We start from the raw sequence: 19,712 nt of genomic DNA, 5'->3' as shown, positions 1-19,712 counted from the left end.
CGATAATTCTTTCTGAAATTCTAGAGTACTTATTCTTTGATAATGTTTTTATTTTTATTTTTATTTTTTTTTCTTGTTCTTCATATATTAAATATTTACATGTTTAATCGTAGCTGCAGATAAATAAGCAAATATTAGCTAAAAGCAGAGTAACTATACAAACAGATGAATGAAGTAGATTTCAGTAAAAAGAATGCGAACTGAAAAGTTGTCTATTATTGTGTGTGGCTGTTTATCTCTTTATATACATAATCAATATTCTGGAAAATATATTTCGCTCAATTATGTACACATACAATTAACTAAGATTAAGAAACCTATATCAAAGGTTCAGTCTGTTGCTTGCGTTATATGAAAAACATTATATTTTTGCCAAGATGATATGGTTGCTAATTGAGAGAAAGAGAGAGAGAGAGAGAGAGAAATAGAATGAGAGAGAGAGAGAGAGAGAGAGAGAGAGAGAGAGAAGAAAAAAAAAGAAAAAGGTCAGTATCTATTAAAAAATATGCATAGCAAGTTTTTTGGCACTAAGACAATATTTCCCAGTTACGGCCCTGTATTGTGAAGTGTGTAGGCAATTCGGGGAAGGGGAGGGGGCAAAAGTTAGGAGAGAAAGGAATTAAAAGATTAATACATTAGCTTAATATTTTTACAAGCTAACAAATATGTACCTCCAAAATTACAGAACCAAAACAATAACAATATTCTTCTATGCAACATGTTGTTCTGCCAGTAAACGTAACTCTTAAATGTAGGGCAATCGCTGTCTCTCGAAATAATTTGTTTATGATCCATAGTTAATCAATACACATTCATTGTAGGCAAAGTCACTGTACAATGTAAAAAGTTTTCTTCGTTTCCACCACATCCACTTTAGGATGAAAGCAGTAGCGCATTCAATCCATTCAACCCAAATTAATGGTAATATAGCTAAATATTGAAATTCATTGTAGCAGTATCTGTAAATATACTAATGTTATGTTGTTTTTAACTTTTTCATGCACTATATACATATTGTGTTAAATCTAAAATAAAAAAATATCTACAAAGTAAAAAAATAATAACAAAAATATAGAAAAATATTACTCACTTAATAGTTTAGATGTTTCCATCTTTTTCATCTGTTTTATGTTTTGTACAAGGTAAGTCACGACAATGTTGTGCTACTTGAGCATAGCTTGGCTTTGTAACATCCTAAGATAAAAAATGCGATAATGAAATTAAAAATTTATATTTTGCTGTTTATATATATAAAATTTTTTTTATAAAAACCAGATATTTTAAATTATTACCATTTATATAGAGAAATTTTATTTAGATGCATACAAAGAGAGTATGGCTTTTAAAATTGGAAATAATAATGGTAAAAGCAAATTTATGGATAAACTTAACATACAAAAACATACTCACTAAAGGAAAGGCAGATGTAACTCCAGTATGTAACTGGGAATTCTGTGAGGCAGTAGGGATGTTACAAGCGCACCTGGTCACTGGATCAGACTCTTCTGCTGCATTTGTATTTGTAGTTATGGCCTCATCCACACCATTCATCATGTTCAAGTCATCAGTCTTTATAGATCTGTCAGCGGTGCATTTCAGTAAGAAAGAACTATACCTGAGCATGCATAAGTACAATATATATACATAGATATTATTACAATAAATACAAAGGAAGAAAACATTGCACACAAAATAAAAAATCATGCACAAAAGTATTATTAGTATATAGTATTTATAAAAGGGAACAGGTCTGTGCAAAATTTGCAACACATTGTTAGCAAACCAATATACGTACATTTATTTACCTTCACTGACAATGAAATCCTATAGTTATATATTTTTTTCATATTCATGTATGTAAAAAACATATTATTATATTAAAAACTATGATCGCAAATTAAAATGCTTCTAGAATTAACTTGTAGCTGAATAATTAACAACAATATAATGATGCTAATAATATTAATATTAAACATTTGCACTAGGACCAGCACTAGTGTGAATAATTAATAATAATGATAATATTCCTTTCACATTGTCATTATTATTATTATTATTCATATAATTATCAACATCATCATTATCATCATTGTCAAATAATAATAATAAAATTAAAAATAATAATAATAGTAATAATAATATTAATACCGGCCCCAGCGGCAGTGACAGTGACAGTGACAGTGATAATGACAGTGACAGTGGTGATGTTGATAGTAAATTGTGGTGGTAATAGTAAATAAAAGAAAAAAATAGAACAGCTAGGACATAATTGACTTTCTGCTTGTTTGTTAAAGTAAATAAAAGAATTAAAAATATATAGAAATATTTGAAATGTGTGAATTTATAATAAACTAAACTGAGTAAGTTTGAAAGATAAAAAAGAAAAATTAATAATAAAATTGCCTTACTAAATTGTAGTCAATAGTTTTTTCATGCAAATTGTATGCGCCTTTTATTTAATATCTTTTAAGTACTTCACACACTTTTACAAAAAATATATGTTCATTATATAAAAACTTAATAATTTTTACGGACATTTACAAACAATATTAATTTCTGATCATATTTAAAAACAACAATTTTACAACAACACTGTATTTTACTGATCTCCAGAAAAATGTGTTGATTATATGCATTATATGTTTGATTGCCATGCAATTATTTTATTTAAAAAAAAAAGAAAAAAAAAAGAGAGAGAAACCAAACAAAAATAATGCAGCTCCCATGAAACATTAATAAAATTTGTGCAAACTCCTTTAAACAAAGTCACTATAGAAATGTATCTTTTAATAAAAGGAATGGCACAGTGAAACTACTGAATACTGTTATAGAAATTAACCCACCACAATACATTAAAAAGAAATAGAAATTAATTTAAGAATGGTTCACCTGAGTCTTAATATGTTTTGTTTAAGATATTGTAATATATATTTAAATGTATATAATATATAATATATAATGTTGCAATCTTAAAATTTCAGGAACCTTATAGTAAGAAAGTAATTTGTAATGTAAATTCCTACATACAAGCAGTAAGATTATGTGTTATATAATATAACGTTGAAACAATGAAATATGTCTTGATTACCAATGTAATATAAAAAACAAGAATGAGGATAATAACTACATCCATATAACAGAAAACACTAAAGCAACCAACATATAAGCACAGTTTTGCACACTTCAATTTCGTATCGCTTATTCATGCGCGCGCGTTCACGCGCGCCCGCCTGCTTTGTGAGTGTGTATGTGTGTGTCACGTGTGAATGCGCATGCGACGTATATCGTTACTACAGCCACCCACTGATTGCACGTTACGTGCGTGCTAAGATCGCGCCTATACACGCATGAGTGCACACATACGAAATCCATAAGATGACTCGATCAGTGGCAACAATTTATAGTTGCACACAGTGATTGAATGATAATTTTCTTTATTAAGAAAAAAGATCAAATAAAGCGTCCGTGTTAACGCGTAAACACGAATATGACCGCGTGTTATATGCATGTATATATATACATATATTTGTATTTATGTATATATATACGCATATATATGTATGCATATATAGAACATATACGTATAGTGCGTACATATACATATATATAAAAATAAAGCACACTCACTTATCGGGAGACGACGGAGGAGTGAGGGTGATGGTGCTGAGGGCGATGTCTGTGGAGTCAGTGTTGCTAGCAGAAGGATTGGAGATTGAGACTGTGGGTACAGCAGGTGTATTTGCACCTCCAGAACCAGTGGTAGCCTCTAATAAACCAGTATGTCCACCAGCGCTCGATCCAGGACTTGCCGACCTACTGCTATTTGCCAACTGTTGATAATTAGTCGCGGAATCTTTCTCCTTTATATTTTTTAGTTTTGCTGTTCCCTTTACCACATCTGACAGTCTATTTTGTGACTGTGAACTGTCGTTATTAACAGTTTCTATAGATGTATTATGGGTTTTCGTAAGGTCGGCGTCTAGGCCAGGAAGAGGGGGAAAAGCAGAAGCTTCCAAGTCAAATTGTACCCCTCGATTGTATTGTGTGTTGTTATTACTGCTAACAGTGGACTCCCTGATCGATGGTAGAGCATTATTGTTAGCCTTGGAAATAGTATCTTGATCTTTGGTCCGGCGATGTATACGATGACGTGGATATTGTCCTCCAGATTCCAACGTCTGTACATCGTTTTCTTGTGGCCCTTTTGTTGAGTGGTTACTGTTATATTGCATTTCCGCAGTAGACAGACCTGCATGAGAGGAATGGAACTTTGTGCCGCTCTGACAGGAAACAGAAGTAGGTTTTATTGTAGGTAAATTGGATGTAAAAGTAGGAGATGGCGTTGCCAAAGATACTGGTCCCCCACTTATTGGAGGATGTGATGTACGACCTATAGGTACCATCCCACCTCCACTATCCATTGGACAACCTCTTTCAGAACCATTTCTTTGTTTATTTCTATATGTTAAACATATAAATACGTATCTATGAATATCTATTATATATTTATTAGATTGATATACTTATTATAAAATATTTATTTGTAGTTTCTTACCTGTGTCTTGGATTGTATCTTGTATTATGAGGTTTAAATGTACTATGAGGGGTAATTCGATTCATTGTGAAAACACTGGACATATCGAAATAAGCAGGACTTGCTGGCCCCCAAGGCATCATTCCAGCAGGATAAAAAGGTTGATGCTAAATAAAAACAAAAGAAACAAGAAAAGAAAAGAAAAGAAAATATATATACATTTATTAAGGTAGCTTATAAAGTTTGACATATATATAAATATAAATATTGAAATGTGTGTATGTGTGTACACATACGTTTATTTATACTTCTTTATACAATACAAGTTATTTATACTCACATAAACATGAACCTGATTAGCATAAGGTGGCATAGTAGTTTGTGGCATAGTGGTACCGTTTGTATATAGGAAGCGTTGTTGTCCAGCCGTATAATTACTCGGATCATAAACGGGCGGTGGTGGTGGAGTTCTATACCCATTTTTGATGCCACCTACTCCAGCAACAACAGGTATTGGTAACCTATTCATTGGTTTAGCTTTGATTCGAGCCATTATTGGCTTTCCCTGATTAAAAAATGCGTATGATAGTTAAATTTTTACCTACTTTATCATACTACAGAAATAAAATTTCTCTTGTCCAAATATTTAGGGGGAAAAAAGATAAAAGAGAGAGAGAGAGAGGAGAGAGAGAGAGAGAGAGGGAAATAATAAAAATTTACCTGAAATTCTCGAACTTCTTCACGTAAAAACCTATAGGCCTTTTGAGCATCCTCATCAGATTCAAATGTTACATACCAAGAGCTATTATGAGCAAACTCACAAGAAATAAACCTTGGACATCCTTCACCAGAGAATAAATTCTAGAATTGCAGTTCACAGAAAAGCATTAAATCTAATTTTCTAAAGATTTGATATGTTTAATAATTGATAAGAAATGATAGATCAATAGAAAGTTATAGATTAATATCCGAAGTTATTGAGATAATTTAACATGAGATATGACTAACCTTAACTTCTTCCAATGGTGTACTATCAGGTATTTCACGCAGAATGACAATACACCGTTTATGATTAGGTCTTACTTTTTGACCTTCTTCATCCACTTGGACATTTGGAGACTCTCTTAACACTTCTGTTATAAGCTTTATATCTTTTGTTAACTTCTTCACTTGATTGAAATTAGCTACTGTCCATATGGGTACATATTGATCATTATCCATTTGCGATAATAAATATGTATCATTGGCTAAATTCTCTCTATAATTCATTACCACAACATATTACATCATTTAATACGAGTAACAAATAATTCATATTGATACATGATTTATTATTATTATAAATTGAAAATATTAATATTACAAAACAAATGTGATCACAATACCTGGAAAAATAATATTCAAGCTGTGAAGAGAGCATCTGTTTGAGTTGATCCAGAGGTATGCCAGAAGCAGACAGATCTGCCATCGTGGTTGGAGGAGTTGACACATCACCTAATGTAGCAACATCTACACGATTATATCCTACTGCACCTGCAATACCTACGGCATGTTGCGACGAAGACTCCAATAGATTAACACCTGCATCAAGGGTTAATTCATTTCCACTTTGTGCTCCATTCATGATGCTGTATTCTATATTAGATGCATTACTTTCAATCGCAACCGTAACTGGACCCAAAGTTTCAGGGGTGGTCGGATAAACCGCCCCTGGTGGGAGCTTCCCAATGTCCCCATTCATGTACACGTACCCTAAACAGAATAGAATAAAGTTTAGTACTAGAGATAAACTAATAAAATTATATGACATTCTACTGAAATTAATTGTTTAATACTTACATTATATATATACTTTTTTTTTTATCTATTTAATGCGGTCGAATGGTTACTTAATATGTCTGCAGTAAAAATTTTACTCGATAAAGGAAACTGTGACAAAAGATTTCAAATATCTCATAATTTATATGCGAAAAGATAACGAAGTATATACTTTGTTGAAAAAAAATTATATAAAAGAAGAATAAAAAGAAGTAATAATTACATCATCAACAAAGAAAAGATTTCTAATTACAAATTCCAATAGAAATTAAACTTTGGGTGTGTGTGTATTTAAATAACCTTAAAAGTGAACTTACATGTGGAGATATATAAAACTTTTATATAAAACAAGATTATATAAAATATTTTTGCAATATAATTACTTTTTTAAATTAAGGTATTATATTACTTCTTATTATAGCTCTTAAATATTATTGCCACTACCATCATATATTAAAAAAGAATTGAAATATTGCAAAAAGCTAGTACATTGTTAATGTTGAAGAAAAAAAATAACTTATTTAAATATTTAAAAAAATTCTATGATTAATAACACACAATTGTCACTAATATAGAAATGAGTTTAAAACAAATTGCTTAAACATCTGCTGCATCATACATTGTACTTCCACTGACCAGATAGTAGAGAGAAACGAGGAAAAGGGGGAGTGGGGAAGAGAGGAGGGGAAGAGAGAGAGAGAGAGAGAGATAAAGAGAGAGAGAGAGAGAGGGAGAGAGAGAGAGAGAGAGAGTGAAAGAGGGACGGAGACAGAAAGCATAAGAAAATGTCAACTTCGAAAATTTTCCCATTAATAAAATATTTAGTTCCTAAAGTAGATTACTAACTACTAATGAATTTAATGTTACAACAAGGATAGAATAAGAATAAAGCGACATCGAAAAGATTGCAAATTGCAAAGCAAAATGATGTGAGAGAAAGAGAGTGAGAGAGAGAGAGAGAGAATGTAAGGTAGAGGAGAGGTAAGCACATGCTAAAATTTCTGAACTCTTATTGAAAGTTCCTATGCTACTGTCACGCGTATAGATTCGAACGTCACATTGTATCCTTTTGATATAGCTCTTCGGAAAAGGTTGCGGCATAAAAAGTAAAAATTTATAAAAGGCAAGATATGCAATATGTTGGAGACGACTGGCCAAATATAGAGTGAGATGCTGGCCGGGCGAACGAGCACGCAGGCATGTACGAATCGTAAGCATTCGAGTAGTACACTTTCGTATATCATAGATCGATACCGAAATCACTATTCATTGTAAAACAATTCTGAATTCCATGTGTCTTTATCACTTAATGCCTTTAGGAAGCTTCGTTTACTGCTTCGTATACTCGGGTATGTAAGTACCGTGAGCACACACAGAACACTCTGTGTGCTAAAAACGAAATCTTATTCCACGTTTTAACAAATGAAAAAATCGTTATAGCCCGTATATCTACCCTATTATTATCTTCTATATCATTTGGATAAATGTGATTAGCGCCAATTGGCAATTTAACAAAATTCTTACCGAGAGGAAGAATCAACTCAACACACAATTTCTCAAGGAAACTACAAAATGGCTGACACAGAAAGGCACATGCCGTGGCTCAGTGCATTATGGGTCGTTGGTATGTAGTTCGACGAAAGTGATATCTATCGGTTATTTCGATAAAATCCTAAAATTTCCCCGCTAAAGTTAAAGTGATTCGACGTTTTCATTTCGGATGACGATATTTGTGATATTACGTCGTCTATCCACGTCTATCTCATCATAGAGGCGCGACATACGAATTAAATTAAATGTAAAAATAACGTCAAAACAAAGACTTTATTTCGTACTATTTGATACAAAACTTTTTTCAATTACTTTTATTCAGAATTTACTTAATAATTAATTTTTTTTCCTTGTCTAGTTTTATAATTATTCCAAAATTTATTATTTTGCGATATTATATAATTATGTATTCAATATTCGTTTATATATTTCATTTTAACTTTGTATCGTGTTCGTTAATAAATATATGTACCTACAAGATCCTATATAATTCACGTACATATTTTAATGTTTTAACTTTAAAAAATCTTAGATTGTATATTATATAAAATGACGTGCAATTTTACATATGCATGTCATAAATGTAATAGGATTTGATAAGAAAAAAAAAAAAAAAAAAAAAAAGAAAAGACTAAAAGAAAAATATTCCAAGATGTATATGTTCGTACGTACAAATAGCATTTTATCGACTACGAGAATAGTACGTATCTAGCTCACGAGATATCGTGACAAACCATGTTTGCGAATGTTACGCGTGTTTGATTTTTTATTAAATTTTTATTTATTACTTCGATATAATAGTAGAGATTTTATCATGGACCAGTATTAAAATTAATGATTATCGTTCAAAAACTAATACAAATAAATAATGATAGTTTCTTTCTTTTTTTTTTTTTTTTTTTTCGTTACATGAATTTATTTCTTTCTACTTATGATGTAATTAGTCACTGTGTTATATAGCTATTCATGTAACATCAAGTATTGTATTATATATAAAAAACTAAAAAGTATTATTTGTGCTTCTAACGATCTTGTTAGAGAAAAATGGAAAGCTCTGCTTCTAACGATAGTAGAAATGGAACACGAAGAAGTAATCGCTTAAAAATATCATCGATGATCATCAAAAATTCAACTAAATATACATATATCGTATGTACAATTTGGGTTTTTTTCTTTTTCTTTTTTCAGAATTGAAACAACTGAATTTAGATCTATTTCTAAGATTTATAACTTCTATGTTCAATGTTTAATTTTTAATGTTCAGATTATTTAACTAGCTTGATTTTTCCTTTGAAATTTCCTTTTTTTTGATTGAATAGTAGCGTCTAGTTTTGGTTGAGAACTTGGAATGATTTCATCTAAATCTATTAAATTTGGAATAAACTCAGTATTTGATTTTTTGATATTATTGTGTGATACTGTTTCAATTGTTGTAACAATACTTTTGTAATTGTCAGTAGAAACGATATTATTGTTTACGTTATTACTTAGTACTCTTTCAGATTTGTATAGAGCCACTAAACTGAAATTTTTTAATCTTTCTAAAATTGTCATTGGAATAGCACTACAAGCTAAATTATAACTTTCTTTTATTCTATTTCCATATTTAACATTATTAGAAACCTGTAAAAAAGAAGAATACGAAGTTTGTGAATTATAAAAAACAAAATTATATATTTATTTTATACAGTTAATCATATATTAATATACATTAGAATTTTTTATGTAAATACCTTTTCAAGAAATACATTATTCTTATTGATAATAAGGGGTTTAATACTTTTACATTTAACCCATGAATGTATTAATTCTTTTTGATCAAAAAATATCACATGATATTTCACCTATAATTACATATAAATAAATTAATGTAATATATTTAGTTTGCACAAATATAGATATGTATATTTATAAAAAACTTTATTATCATAAAAAAGGAATACTGTATCTAGATATCTATTTATATTTATACTTACAGGAATTATAGAGTTTCTTTTCAATTCATAATATCTAAATTTAATAGGACAATCATCCACCATAGCAGGCCACCATAAGTAAGTATTTCTTTTTGCCCATACTATACTTCCAGCGTTATATTTATTTTCTATTAAATCAGATTCTATTTCTTCTGGCTTAGGTTCTTCTGGAATAATACATGATGCTATTTTCATATCTATAAAATTAAATATTTTAACTATAGAATTATGCCAATAAGTTGTCTAACAAAGTGAAGGATTTTATAATTTTTTATTTAATAATATCATCAATGTATTTATTTTGAGAAATTTGTTTACCAGAATTCATTTCACAATACCATATAAGAGGTACATCTACTGGATCATGATAGTCTATGGTATACCTCCATTTTTTACATTCTTTTCGACAACATTGTATCCACATACCTATATCTCGACGTGGTTGTAACCATTGTAATTTATCCTGCCATGTTCCATTACCATTGTATTGAGACAACATTGGCATATTGTGATCGTTCTCATTTACAATATATCTATCCAAATTATTTATCTTACGTTCTAAAATAATAAAGTTTCTTTTTTAAAATTAACAAATTCAATTATCAACGATCACACTATGCACTAAATAAAATAAGTGAAACATTTAAATTTTCTTTCATTAAATACGATTATATTGTGTAATGGAATACAAATATTTACAATATATTAACTTTTCTATGTGAAGTTAAGACAATAAATAGATAAATATATTTTTTTTAGAAGCATTGATATATCTCATTATATACGTAAATGAGTAAACTCATTTCTATTATTAATACCTTTTCTCTCACAAAAGTTTTGATTCTTTTTACTATAATTAGTTGACTTTTTACTACATATAGCTTTTGTCGTTGTACTATTTTTTGTATTTCTGGGTGTTTCTATTATTTCCTGTATTTCTTGTATATTATTTTCATTATTTTTATACAATTGTAACTTTTTTGTTATCGATCTAGTGATTCTTGGTTCTATTAATATGTCGGAATTTTGTGTTACTCCCTTTGTATTAGGTATTTTTTCTGTTTTTTTATTCTCTTGTTGAAATATATTGTATTTTATAGTATTACATATCTCAGAATATTCAGTATTATTCAGATAATTTTCAGATTCAAGAACAACACCACTATCCCTATCATTGATCTCATAGAATCTTTCATCTTGATACGTTAACTTTTTTGGCTTTAACTCGTTTCTGTTCCATTGTTTAGTTTTCTTTATTGGCGTTGTAGGTATCAATAAAGGTCTTTTTACTATTGGTGTCTGTTTACTAATTTCAATAGTATTGTTTGCTCGAACAATATAATTTTCTTGATTGTGCTGTAAAGCAAAGATAATATCTGTTGTCTCATTCTATGTATTAAGTATTTTTTAATAAATGATTCAATCATTATTAAATATGGTATTTATATAAGAAAAGCTTATTTGTGAAAAAAGAAATTTCCTTCTTATTAGAATAAGAATATTAAAAATAGAAATTACTTACATAATTTAATATTTTATATATAAAGTGTATAATTAAAATATTGTTTATGTAATAACTTACTTTTATATATATTTGATAAAGAGAACGAGAAAGAGAGATACCTTTGATAAATCCATTTCGGTTGAAGAAACATATGATCTTGTACAGACATAGGGACATTGTTCAAAAGGATTTTCATTGTCAAAAGTTTGAGAAGTTGTTACGTCATAATAATGAAAAAGATTTTTTTTACTATTTATATTGAAATTTTTCATACTCTGTTCTATTTCTTCAATAGAATTAAGATTAAATAGAGAATTTTTAGAGAAATTCATCATATATATATTTTAAATATATAAATTGAAAAATATTGAATTAAAGCGATTTTTTTAAATTGACAATTTTTTGTAAATTTTAATAATTTGTGCCTCAGATATTTTAAATATTACAATAATATTTTAAATATTTTAAATATTTTAATTACTACAATAATAGAATATACTAATAATTAAGATATTTTAAATACTATAATAACGTTTTTATGGAAAGTCAATAATTTAATGTCGAGAAACCCGCCACATTTAATACGGGGTTCGCACGAGATTGCACACGGTAACTAACGAGGACGATGTTAGCCAATAGAAATGGACTATTAATGATGAAATTTGATCGAGTTTAATCATAATATTAATACCATAATAAAAGAGGTAAGAGAGAGAGAGAGAGAGAGAGAGAGAGAGAGAGAGAGAGAGAGAGAAACGATAAAAAAAATTTATTGCCTCTTCGATGAGATAATTGAAATCAAAACTCCTGATACACGTATTTTTATATGTATTGGTAAATGTATAAACGATTTAATAAATTAAACCAACACGACGACTCTTTTGATTAACTTGATCAGGTAATTTGTATTATTGATAAATGTTAGCTGATCGCATAATATATAATTTTTTTATTTGTTTTTTTTTGTTTTTTTCTCTTTCTATTTATTTATCATTTACACCGTGTACGAACCTAATTAATTTTCATATGACGTAATTATTTGATTTAAAAAAAAAGAGAGTTTTATACGATTGAAATAAAAATATTTACGTTGAAATAGTCAATATTTTAATTTGAAAGTTTTCATTTTAAATCTGCTTTATAAACTACATATATACATCGTGAACAAGAAATGTTGTATTAACGGTTTTTGATGTTAACTTGTATTTTATAAATATAATTACAAATACAAACGCATATACGTATATATGTGAGTGTTCCTTCTGCATCGATAAAATATATTATATATTTAATAATAATAATCGTTTATAAAATCAAATTGTTTCTACTATCATAGAGTGACTATTTTGTTAGTGACGCGATCGCTCTTTTTTATGATTGAATTCGGCTCGGTTGCCGAAGGTAACCGAAGGTGACTTCGGCTCGCGTCAGCTATCCACATAGAAAATGGAGTTTGAGCGGAGCGAGCGAAGCAGCTATTTTCTACCGTCAATGGGTGCAGAGCAAGAGTTCTGAGTCGAGTGTACTTTCCTGTGTTCCTCTTGTGTATTATCGATTAGTCAACATTTTTATGTTTGATTCTGGGAGACATTGCGTCTGGAATTAACTGATAACGATTAAAAACTATTAAAAGGTAAGTTATTAACGTGATACGGTTATAAAGCGGCGAAATGCCGAACGAAAACTTCGGGTATTAGTGATCATTCCGTTTACAGTGCGCACGAATTCGTTCTGCGCATGCGCGATCGCGGGAATGATAAATTTTACGTAGATACTACGAATATTTCGTTATTACATGTTCAACCTATAAATTATTATATGTTGATTCAAAAATAGTGAAATTTTTTATATTATTACGTTATGTAAAATAATTAATGGGAAAGCTTTACCTATTATTTATTTCACATTTTTTATAGGAAATCTTTATGAATAGTATATAAAATAAATAGTACATATATATTTATTTTTTATATCTCAGAATTAGATGTGTTATGGATATATATAAATAATTTTCATTTTTTTACTTTTTAAAATTATTTTTTTTATTAGAAGTATCAGTGATATGATTCTTTTTTATACTATCTTATGAATAAGACGTTGGAACATAAATCTTAAATTTTTTTAATTTTTTGTAACTTTATTATGTTTTAATTATATTAAGTATATTATTTTTATTGCATTTTTTAATTAATGCCTTGTATAGTTCCAATTGATATTTTAATATTAATTCTTGTTTTTTATTAGAATAATGTCTGCTACTACTCAAGACGATCGATCAACAAAGACCAGTCAGATTAACAAGAAAGATAATGAAAAATCTCGAAAAGTCTTCACTTCTTCACATAAAAAGCACAAGCATGAAGATAGTCGTCATTTTAAATTTGGACGGAAGCGGTTACAAAGTTTTACCAATAATACTAAATTTTTTCCACCGTACAAACGTAGGAAGAAGGAGGGTATTATCATACCACCAACTAAATTTCTTTTGGGTGGTAATATATGTGATCCATTAAATTTAAATAGTATGCAAGATGAAGAAGTAAATAGAGCTATGAATGCAGTTACTCCAAAATCCAGTCCCTTACCAACGCCTAAGCACAAAAAAGAAGCAATTGAAGTTATAATTCCACCAAATATTTGTGATCCTCTTAATTTAAGCAATTGTAACGATAATGAGGAATATGAAAAACAACTTATTTCCCCAACAAAAAAAGGCTCCAAACGACGAAATAAAAAGCGAAAACGCGCTTCTTCGGGCTCTGGGAAAGATGATGCAAAGGAAGTGCAAGAAATAGAGATGAAAGATAACGATATTATAAATTCTGTAGAGTCAAATGGCAGTAGTGCTTCAGAAAGAGTTACGTCTTTGTCAGAAGATATTGCTTCTGATTCTCCACCAGAAAACCAAATTAAAGAATGTAAATTGGAAAGTCCACACAAGGATAAAGTTAAATTACGTCTAAAGGGACTGGAAGATCTTAAAGATAAACGATTAAGAAAGCTGGATGTGAAAGATAAAATAGTGAGTCCAGTTATTCCTCAACCTGGTGCATGGAAGCCTAGACCACAACATCGTCCTAGCCAAGATAAAAAGAAAAAACAGCAACCCTTACCAAATTTTAAAGAAAAGGATGCCCGTTATCAGTATGGAAATTACAACAAATATTATGGATACCGCAATCCACATCATGTTGTGGATACAAGATTGACTGTATTTGCTCAGCGTAAACACTTATTTTTGGGAAAAGACATTCTTGACATAGGCTGCAATATTGGACATATTACTTTATCAGTTGCGAGAGATTTAATGGCACGAAGTGTGACAGGTATCGATATTGATAGAATGCTTATTAAAATTGCACGCAAGAATGTTAAACATTATGTGAACTGCGTTCAGTCACCTGCAAGCAACGAGGACAATGGTGAAGGGCAAAGAGATTCAGATACAAACTTTTTTCCTATGTCTATGCCAATTAATTATGGACCCATTGACATTCCTGGTTTCACTAAAAATAAAAATCATAGAGGTTTTCCTTATAACGTTACTTTTGTACAGGTAATATAAATTTTTAATTCGAGTAGAATAATAAATAGAATATATACTGATAATTGTTACATTTGAACACAGGGAAATTATGTATTAGAAGACGATGCTCTCTTATGCTTGGAACAACCTCAGTTTGATACAATTCTCTGTTTATCCATTACCAAATGGATACATTTAAATTATGGAGATGCTGGATTAAAACGAGCTTTCAAACGTATGTATGCGCAATTATGTCCAGGTGGTGTGTTAGTATTGGAGCCACAAGGATGGGGTAGCTATGGTAGAAAAAAGAATCTCACGGTATGTATCTTTCAGTTTTTTGTTTAAGTTTTTCGGATTTTTCATGTACATATACTTATATTTTTTTTATTAGAGTGCAAATCACTATTTCATTTGTTTCAGGAACGAATATATAAAAATTATCAGAGTATTGAATTCTTTCCTAACAAGTTCACACAGTATTTACTATCTCCTGAAGTAGGCTTTAGTAAATGCGAAGTTGTATCTATTCCTCCACATCCATCGAAAGGATTCCAAAGACCTATTCAATTATTCACCAAAGTTGCCTCTATTACAGAAAACACAGAGAATTTGGAAAATGTAAATACTTCCGTATCGAGCGTGTCTATTGAAAATACTCAAGTACGACACGAAAGGAGAGATCAACAGGATTTAGAACGTAGACAATACGAAAGAGATCTTTTTCCAAAAGATAATAAAGAAGGCAACATGTCAGAGATCAGTCAACAAAGTGGAGAATCAATAAATCAGTATGATCAATTAGAAAATGTTTATGCGCCTAGTGCTACACCATGTTATGATACACCTGGTCATAATAATGACAACAGTCAACCTATGGAAATGTCAAAAATGTGTTATGTCGATGTAAATATTGAACATCATAAAGTTGATGTAGAGACGCAAGATGTTAATAGCAAACAGACAAAAGAATCTACATTGCAAGTATTACATGCTAATAAATCTAACATTGAACATAATGTAAAAGAAATGCAAAAAGTTATAGAATACTCGGATAATAAGGATGATGGGATGATTAATAATAAAATTGGAGTAAAGCGATTGGCCGATGATAAAAAAGTAATCGACGAGGATACTAAGAAAAAGACATCTGGAACATTGAGAACTAATGAGAATAAAAACAAGACACACAAAGAACAGGTTGAACCATTACAGAATAAAAATGTTATTAAAGACAAATGTACTATCCAGAAAATTAATTTTAGGAGCTCAGAGAAAACTAATGAAGCATGCAGACTGTCTGTACAGTCTTCCAAAAAGTCATTCCATAATTTGGATCGTGTTCAAGTTTCGAGCAATACATCGAACAATGAAGGATCTTTAGAAACGCAATTATCGAGTAAATCTGACTTCCATCAAGATAAAAGGAATGTTACAACTAAAGATGTCAATGATAAATCGGCAAACGAAAATCAACAGGTACGGACATGTCCGTAAAATTGATTACAAGATTGAGTAAAAAAATAATTGTATGAATGTTAGTAAAACAAGAAGACATAAATCATTATTAATTTTAGTTGATTACGTTAATGTACAAAGTGAGTGATTTTTCTCCAGGCAAATAGTCCGTAGATTATTCATGTACTTTTTCATGTCAATTTTTCCTAATTTTTTCTTTTTTTTTTCTTTTTTATTTTCTTCCTAGGCTTTTTTGTTTCTTTCTCCTTTTTCGACAAATCAGCGTTACTAAAATATCTTAGCAGTTTTAAGTTTAATCATCATTCATATTCTACAAAGCATTTTGGTTGTTATACATTCGACGACGCATTAATAAATCGTGAAATAAGTTGTCAAATGTTAAACTATTAAATAACAGATTTCTTTACATAAATTAAAACTTTTTTTCTCAAAATAATTTTTACGTATGTAATATTAGATCATAACAAAAAAAAACTATTTTTAGGATGTAAGAGGGAAAAAGTTTTTCTCTCTTAATTTTTAACGTTATCATCGCGAAGTGAAACATGGACAGACATTTCAATTATAAGTAACTCGGGCCATAAACATTTACTTATAGTCGCAATTAATGTTTTTTTTTGTTTTTCTCTTATGTTATAATTTTATAAACAAATGCTTCTCATTCTCTCCTTTTCTCTTTTGTTTGTTTTATATATTTGTGTAAAAAAAAGAAAAAAAAATAAGATGAAAAAATTTAATAGAATTATAAAGAATGATATAAAACAATATATAATTTGTTTATTTTTACAAAATATTTGTTCTAAAATTTCTCTAGACAATATTAAAAGAAATTAATTTTATACAAATTTAAATCCAATAATAAAATCATACACACACAAACACACACACACATTATTCGCGGTGAAGCATATATATATATATATATATTGGCTGTGTCTGTAGAATAATAATAATAATAACAGGCAAAAGAGAATAAAAATAAATTCTAAGTACGTGCCTGAAATATTGAAAATATTTAGTTGCATCATTGTCATCGTTATCATCATCATCATCATCATCATCATCATCATCATTGAGGGCATGATTAGACATTTATATTAAAATTTAGATATTTATATTAAAATTAGGCTTTTTTTTTAGAAAGACTGATTATTAAACTTGGGGTTTACTGTCTTTCAATGTAGGAAAATTAAAAATGTAAATAAGAGAGAATCTCAAGATATAAATTTATTATTGTGCTCACGTGATTCAGCCCTAAATTAAAATTTCATCCTAATTCTGAATCCAGAAAATGATAAAAGATCCGATATAGTAATAAATAATAATAAATACTTATGTATAAAAGAAATTCTACTTTTTCAAAATTTGTGTTAATTATAAATATATTGGAAAGAACACGTGAGACTCATAAATTACTTATCTTTAATATAGTTTTTTGAGATCGATGTTCATTATAAAGCAAAGAAATTGTCTTTTTGTTTTTTTCATGAGTTTATTATAATATTACAATATTATTATATCTCAGCGGACATTACCTGTTGCCTAGTATTACTCGTGTTTGTTTTAGATAATGCCAAAGTAGCAGACACTGTAACTCGGATATACCATCTTGGAGATCAACTTGGAAATAATAATTCAGTGCAAATACAATAACTAAGGACATTCATTGAGATTTGTATTCTTCTACTTTGAGAGAAATAATATGAAGAATTGATTGATTGGAATATAGATCAAGACGAAGAAACGAATTTCACTCCAGAATCCTTGAAATCATGGATCGGATTGGATTCTCGGCTTTAGAAAGATGAAACTTTTAGTGTGATCAAATTTATCGTTCCATAAGTCTTATTTATTTATTATTTGTTGGACTATTGATGAAAAATTTTTTGTGCATTTCTTTAATGAATCGGTTTTACAAAGCTGTCAAAGGGGAAGTAAGCTTGTATAGTAGCATTTCCTCTATCGTTTGTTATATACATAATATATCTCGGTATAAGAATATTAGAAAATTGATAATATAATATTATTCGTTATCGCAAATCAGTTTTAGAATAGAATGAAAAAAAGTATGAATGAATGAGAAAAAAATAAATTAAAAGAAAAGAGAATGAGGCGATAGGTGTATAAGTCATTTGAAATATCTTGTACAGGTAGAGATTTATTTCTGCTTCTCATCTAGTCTATCTAATTAACACAATACTCTGAGACAATGAGTTGTATATGTACTATATACGATGCTAAGATTTTTCTTGCTATACTATATTCATTATATTTCTTCTCTCTCTCTCTCTCTCTCTCTCTCTCTCTCTCTCTCTCTCTCTCTCTCTCTCTCTCTCTCTCTCTCTCTCTCTCTCTCTCTCTCTTTCTCTATCTCTATCTCTATCTCTTGTTGATTATAATATTTTGTGTAGGATACATTTAATGTATTTTATGCGAATGAAAAAAAAAAAAAAAAAAAGAAAAAGAAACCAATATATTTCAAGGGATATTTTCCTTAGTAAATGGTAAAGTTCTCACATTATGAGAGAATAATATAATTCGCGATGGAAATATTTATCATGAAAATTCGAGTCTTTTAATGGTATTTGATATCATTATAGAGAGACAAGTTTACATATAAGCGTGAAGTGTATATATATATATTACATAGATTCGAATGTACACAAATACAAAACATGATGAGTTTAATCATTATGTATGTATAGTGTTATTAAATAGAACGCGATAAAGAAGTAGCACAAATCGACTCCGCGAATGCATATGCACTTTTACATACATACATGTTAATTTTGAGTGCAGTATATACATAGTATGGCGTAATCTCTAATGTTTGTTAAGAAACATGCAAAAGAAAAAAAACGACAAAAGTACTGTATATGAAGAATAAGAAAAACGAAGAATAAAAACATCGCTTTTAATTATTTTTTATTTTCTTTATACGATCACTTTGTACTTTTACATAAAAAAGAAAAAAAAAAAGAAACGAGTAGAAATTTCATACAACGTAATAGACATAATATACATGTAAGATTCTACTTATATATTTCATATATTTCGTGACATCAGGATACATGTTTCTTTACATTTTTCTATGAATCAATTTTGCTCGTTCACGGCTCTTATTTGTTTATTTATTTTTTTAGTTCTTTTTTTATTTTTTTTTTGCACAGGCAGTGCCCAAAAATACGAAGTTGAAAAGTTTCAATTCAATACAATACATACAGATTTAGTGTTTCTTCTGTACATACATGCATATGTACTTACAATGTACATACATAGATGAACTTTGTAATTAGTACCAAATATCATTAGAAATGTTAGAAT

The 19,712-nt window shown here is 29.2% G+C and overlaps 3 protein-coding genes and 2 long non-coding RNA genes across 16 annotated transcripts; 3 read left to right on the top strand and 2 right to left on the bottom strand.

Moving 5' to 3' along the window:
• Positions 1-619: 619 nt before the first annotated feature.
• On the bottom strand, positions 620-7,974 carry LOC127072964 (la-related protein Larp4B). Of its 6 annotated transcripts, none has more exons than XM_051013871.1 (11): positions 7,877-7,969; positions 6,374-6,463; positions 5,920-6,286; positions 5,543-5,792; positions 5,255-5,395; positions 4,875-5,099; positions 4,556-4,701; positions 3,628-4,458; positions 1,411-1,615; positions 1,091-1,194; positions 620-959 (listed from the first exon to the last, which is right to left on the bottom strand). In XM_051013871.1, exons 3-10 carry the CDS (start codon positions 6,273-6,275, stop codon positions 1,099-1,101), a joined length of 2,250 nt encoding a protein of 749 aa, XP_050869828.1. In that variant the 5' UTR covers positions 6,276-6,286; positions 6,374-6,463; positions 7,877-7,969; the 3' UTR covers positions 620-959; positions 1,091-1,098. The 6 variants fall into 6 exon arrangements, with proteins under 6 accessions (XP_050869828.1, XP_050869830.1, XP_050869833.1 ...); XM_051013873.1 differs by having other exon boundaries at positions 6,374-6,432; positions 7,877-7,893; XM_051013876.1 differs by lacking the exon at positions 7,877-7,969 and having other exon boundaries at positions 5,920-6,115; positions 6,188-6,286.
• On the top strand, positions 6,928-7,925 carry LOC127072983 (uncharacterized). Its single transcript, XR_007785639.1, has 2 exons — positions 6,928-7,333; positions 7,431-7,925. It is a non-coding gene; the product is annotated as an uncharacterized LOC127072983 (long non-coding RNA).
• A 952-nt stretch (positions 7,975-8,926) lies between the features above and the next one.
• Positions 8,927-10,198, top strand: LOC127072982 (uncharacterized). Its single transcript, XR_007785638.1, has 3 exons — positions 8,927-9,052; positions 9,882-9,957; positions 10,041-10,198. It is a non-coding gene; the product is annotated as an uncharacterized LOC127072982 (long non-coding RNA).
• Positions 9,047-11,949, bottom strand: LOC127072966 (zinc finger CW-type PWWP domain protein 1-like). Of its 5 annotated transcripts, none has more exons than XM_051013883.1 (6): positions 11,462-11,949; positions 10,698-11,235; positions 10,198-10,437; positions 9,880-10,076; positions 9,637-9,747; positions 9,047-9,526 (listed from the first exon to the last, which is right to left on the bottom strand). In XM_051013883.1, exons 1-6 carry the CDS (start codon positions 11,558-11,560, stop codon positions 9,173-9,175), a joined length of 1,539 nt encoding a protein of 512 aa, XP_050869840.1. In that variant the 5' UTR covers positions 11,561-11,949; the 3' UTR covers positions 9,047-9,172. The 5 variants fall into 5 exon arrangements, with proteins under 5 accessions (XP_050869840.1, XP_050869837.1, XP_050869838.1 ...); XM_051013880.1 differs by having other exon boundaries at positions 11,503-11,718; XM_051013881.1 differs by having other exon boundaries at positions 9,880-10,046; positions 11,503-11,718.
• A 919-nt stretch (positions 11,950-12,868) lies between these two features.
• On the top strand, positions 12,869-19,309 carry LOC127072962 (7SK snRNA methylphosphate capping enzyme-like). 3 transcript variants are annotated; one of them, XR_007785635.1, is made up of 5 exons: positions 12,869-13,016; positions 13,628-14,939; positions 15,012-15,230; positions 15,333-16,507; positions 17,935-19,309. XR_007785635.1 is itself a non-coding variant. In XM_051013867.1 (5 exons), exons 2-5 carry the CDS (start codon positions 13,632-13,634, stop codon positions 17,968-17,970), a joined length of 2,598 nt encoding a protein of 865 aa, XP_050869824.1. In that variant the 5' UTR covers positions 12,869-13,016; positions 13,628-13,631; the 3' UTR covers positions 17,971-19,309. The 3 variants fall into 3 exon arrangements, 2 of the variants coding, with proteins under 2 accessions (XP_050869824.1, XP_050869825.1); XM_051013867.1 differs by having other exon boundaries at positions 15,333-16,388; positions 17,956-19,309; XM_051013868.1 differs by lacking the exon at positions 17,935-19,309 and having other exon boundaries at positions 15,333-16,109; positions 16,175-16,326.
• Positions 19,310-19,712: the final 403 nt, after the last annotated feature.

Source organism: Vespula vulgaris, chromosome 2 (genome assembly GCF_905475345.1).
Source record: "Vespula vulgaris chromosome 2, iyVesVulg1.1, whole genome shotgun sequence".
NCBI classification, from domain to species: Eukaryota; Metazoa; Arthropoda; class Insecta; order Hymenoptera; family Vespidae; genus Vespula; species Vespula vulgaris.
This window is presented reverse-complemented; position numbering and strand designations above follow the sequence as displayed.

What these genes read in the sequence shown, in the direction of transcription:
- LOC127072964 (XM_051013872.1), bottom strand. Translation starts at nt 6,275, where the DNA reads ATGAATGGGGACATTGGGAAGCTCCCACCAGGGGCGGTTTATCCGACC. An exon ending in CTAATCAGGTTCATGTTTAT is followed by an intron (nt 4,702 to 4,874) that starts GTGAGTATAAAT and finishes GTTTTTATTTAG; the next exon opens with CATCAACCTTTTTATCCTGC. An exon ending in AGATACAATCCAAGACACAG is followed by an intron (nt 4,459 to 4,555) that starts GTAAGAAACTAC and finishes TTTAACATATAG; the next exon opens with AAATAAACAAAGAAATGGTT.
- LOC127072966 (XM_051013880.1), bottom strand. Translation starts at nt 11,718, where the DNA reads ATGATGAATTTCTCTAAAAATTCTCTATTTAATCTTAATTCTATTGAA. An exon ending in CCGAAATGGATTTATCAAAG is followed by an intron (nt 11,236 to 11,502) that starts GTATCTCTCTTT and finishes TTTGCTTTACAG; the next exon opens with CACAATCAAGAAAATTATAT. An exon ending in ATAATGTATTTCTTGAAAAG is followed by an intron (nt 9,527 to 9,636) that starts GTATTTACATAA and finishes TCTTTTTTACAG; the next exon opens with GTTTCTAATAATGTTAAATA.
- LOC127072962 (XM_051013867.1), top strand. Translation starts at nt 13,632, where the DNA reads ATGTCTGCTACTACTCAAGACGATCGATCAACAAAGACCAGTCAGATT. An exon ending in ATAACGTTACTTTTGTACAG is followed by an intron (nt 14,940 to 15,011) that starts GTAATATAAATT and finishes ATTTGAACACAG; the next exon opens with GGAAATTATGTATTAGAAGA. An exon ending in GTAGAAAAAAGAATCTCACG is followed by an intron (nt 15,231 to 15,332) that starts GTATGTATCTTT and finishes CATTTGTTTCAG; the next exon opens with GAACGAATATATAAAAATTA.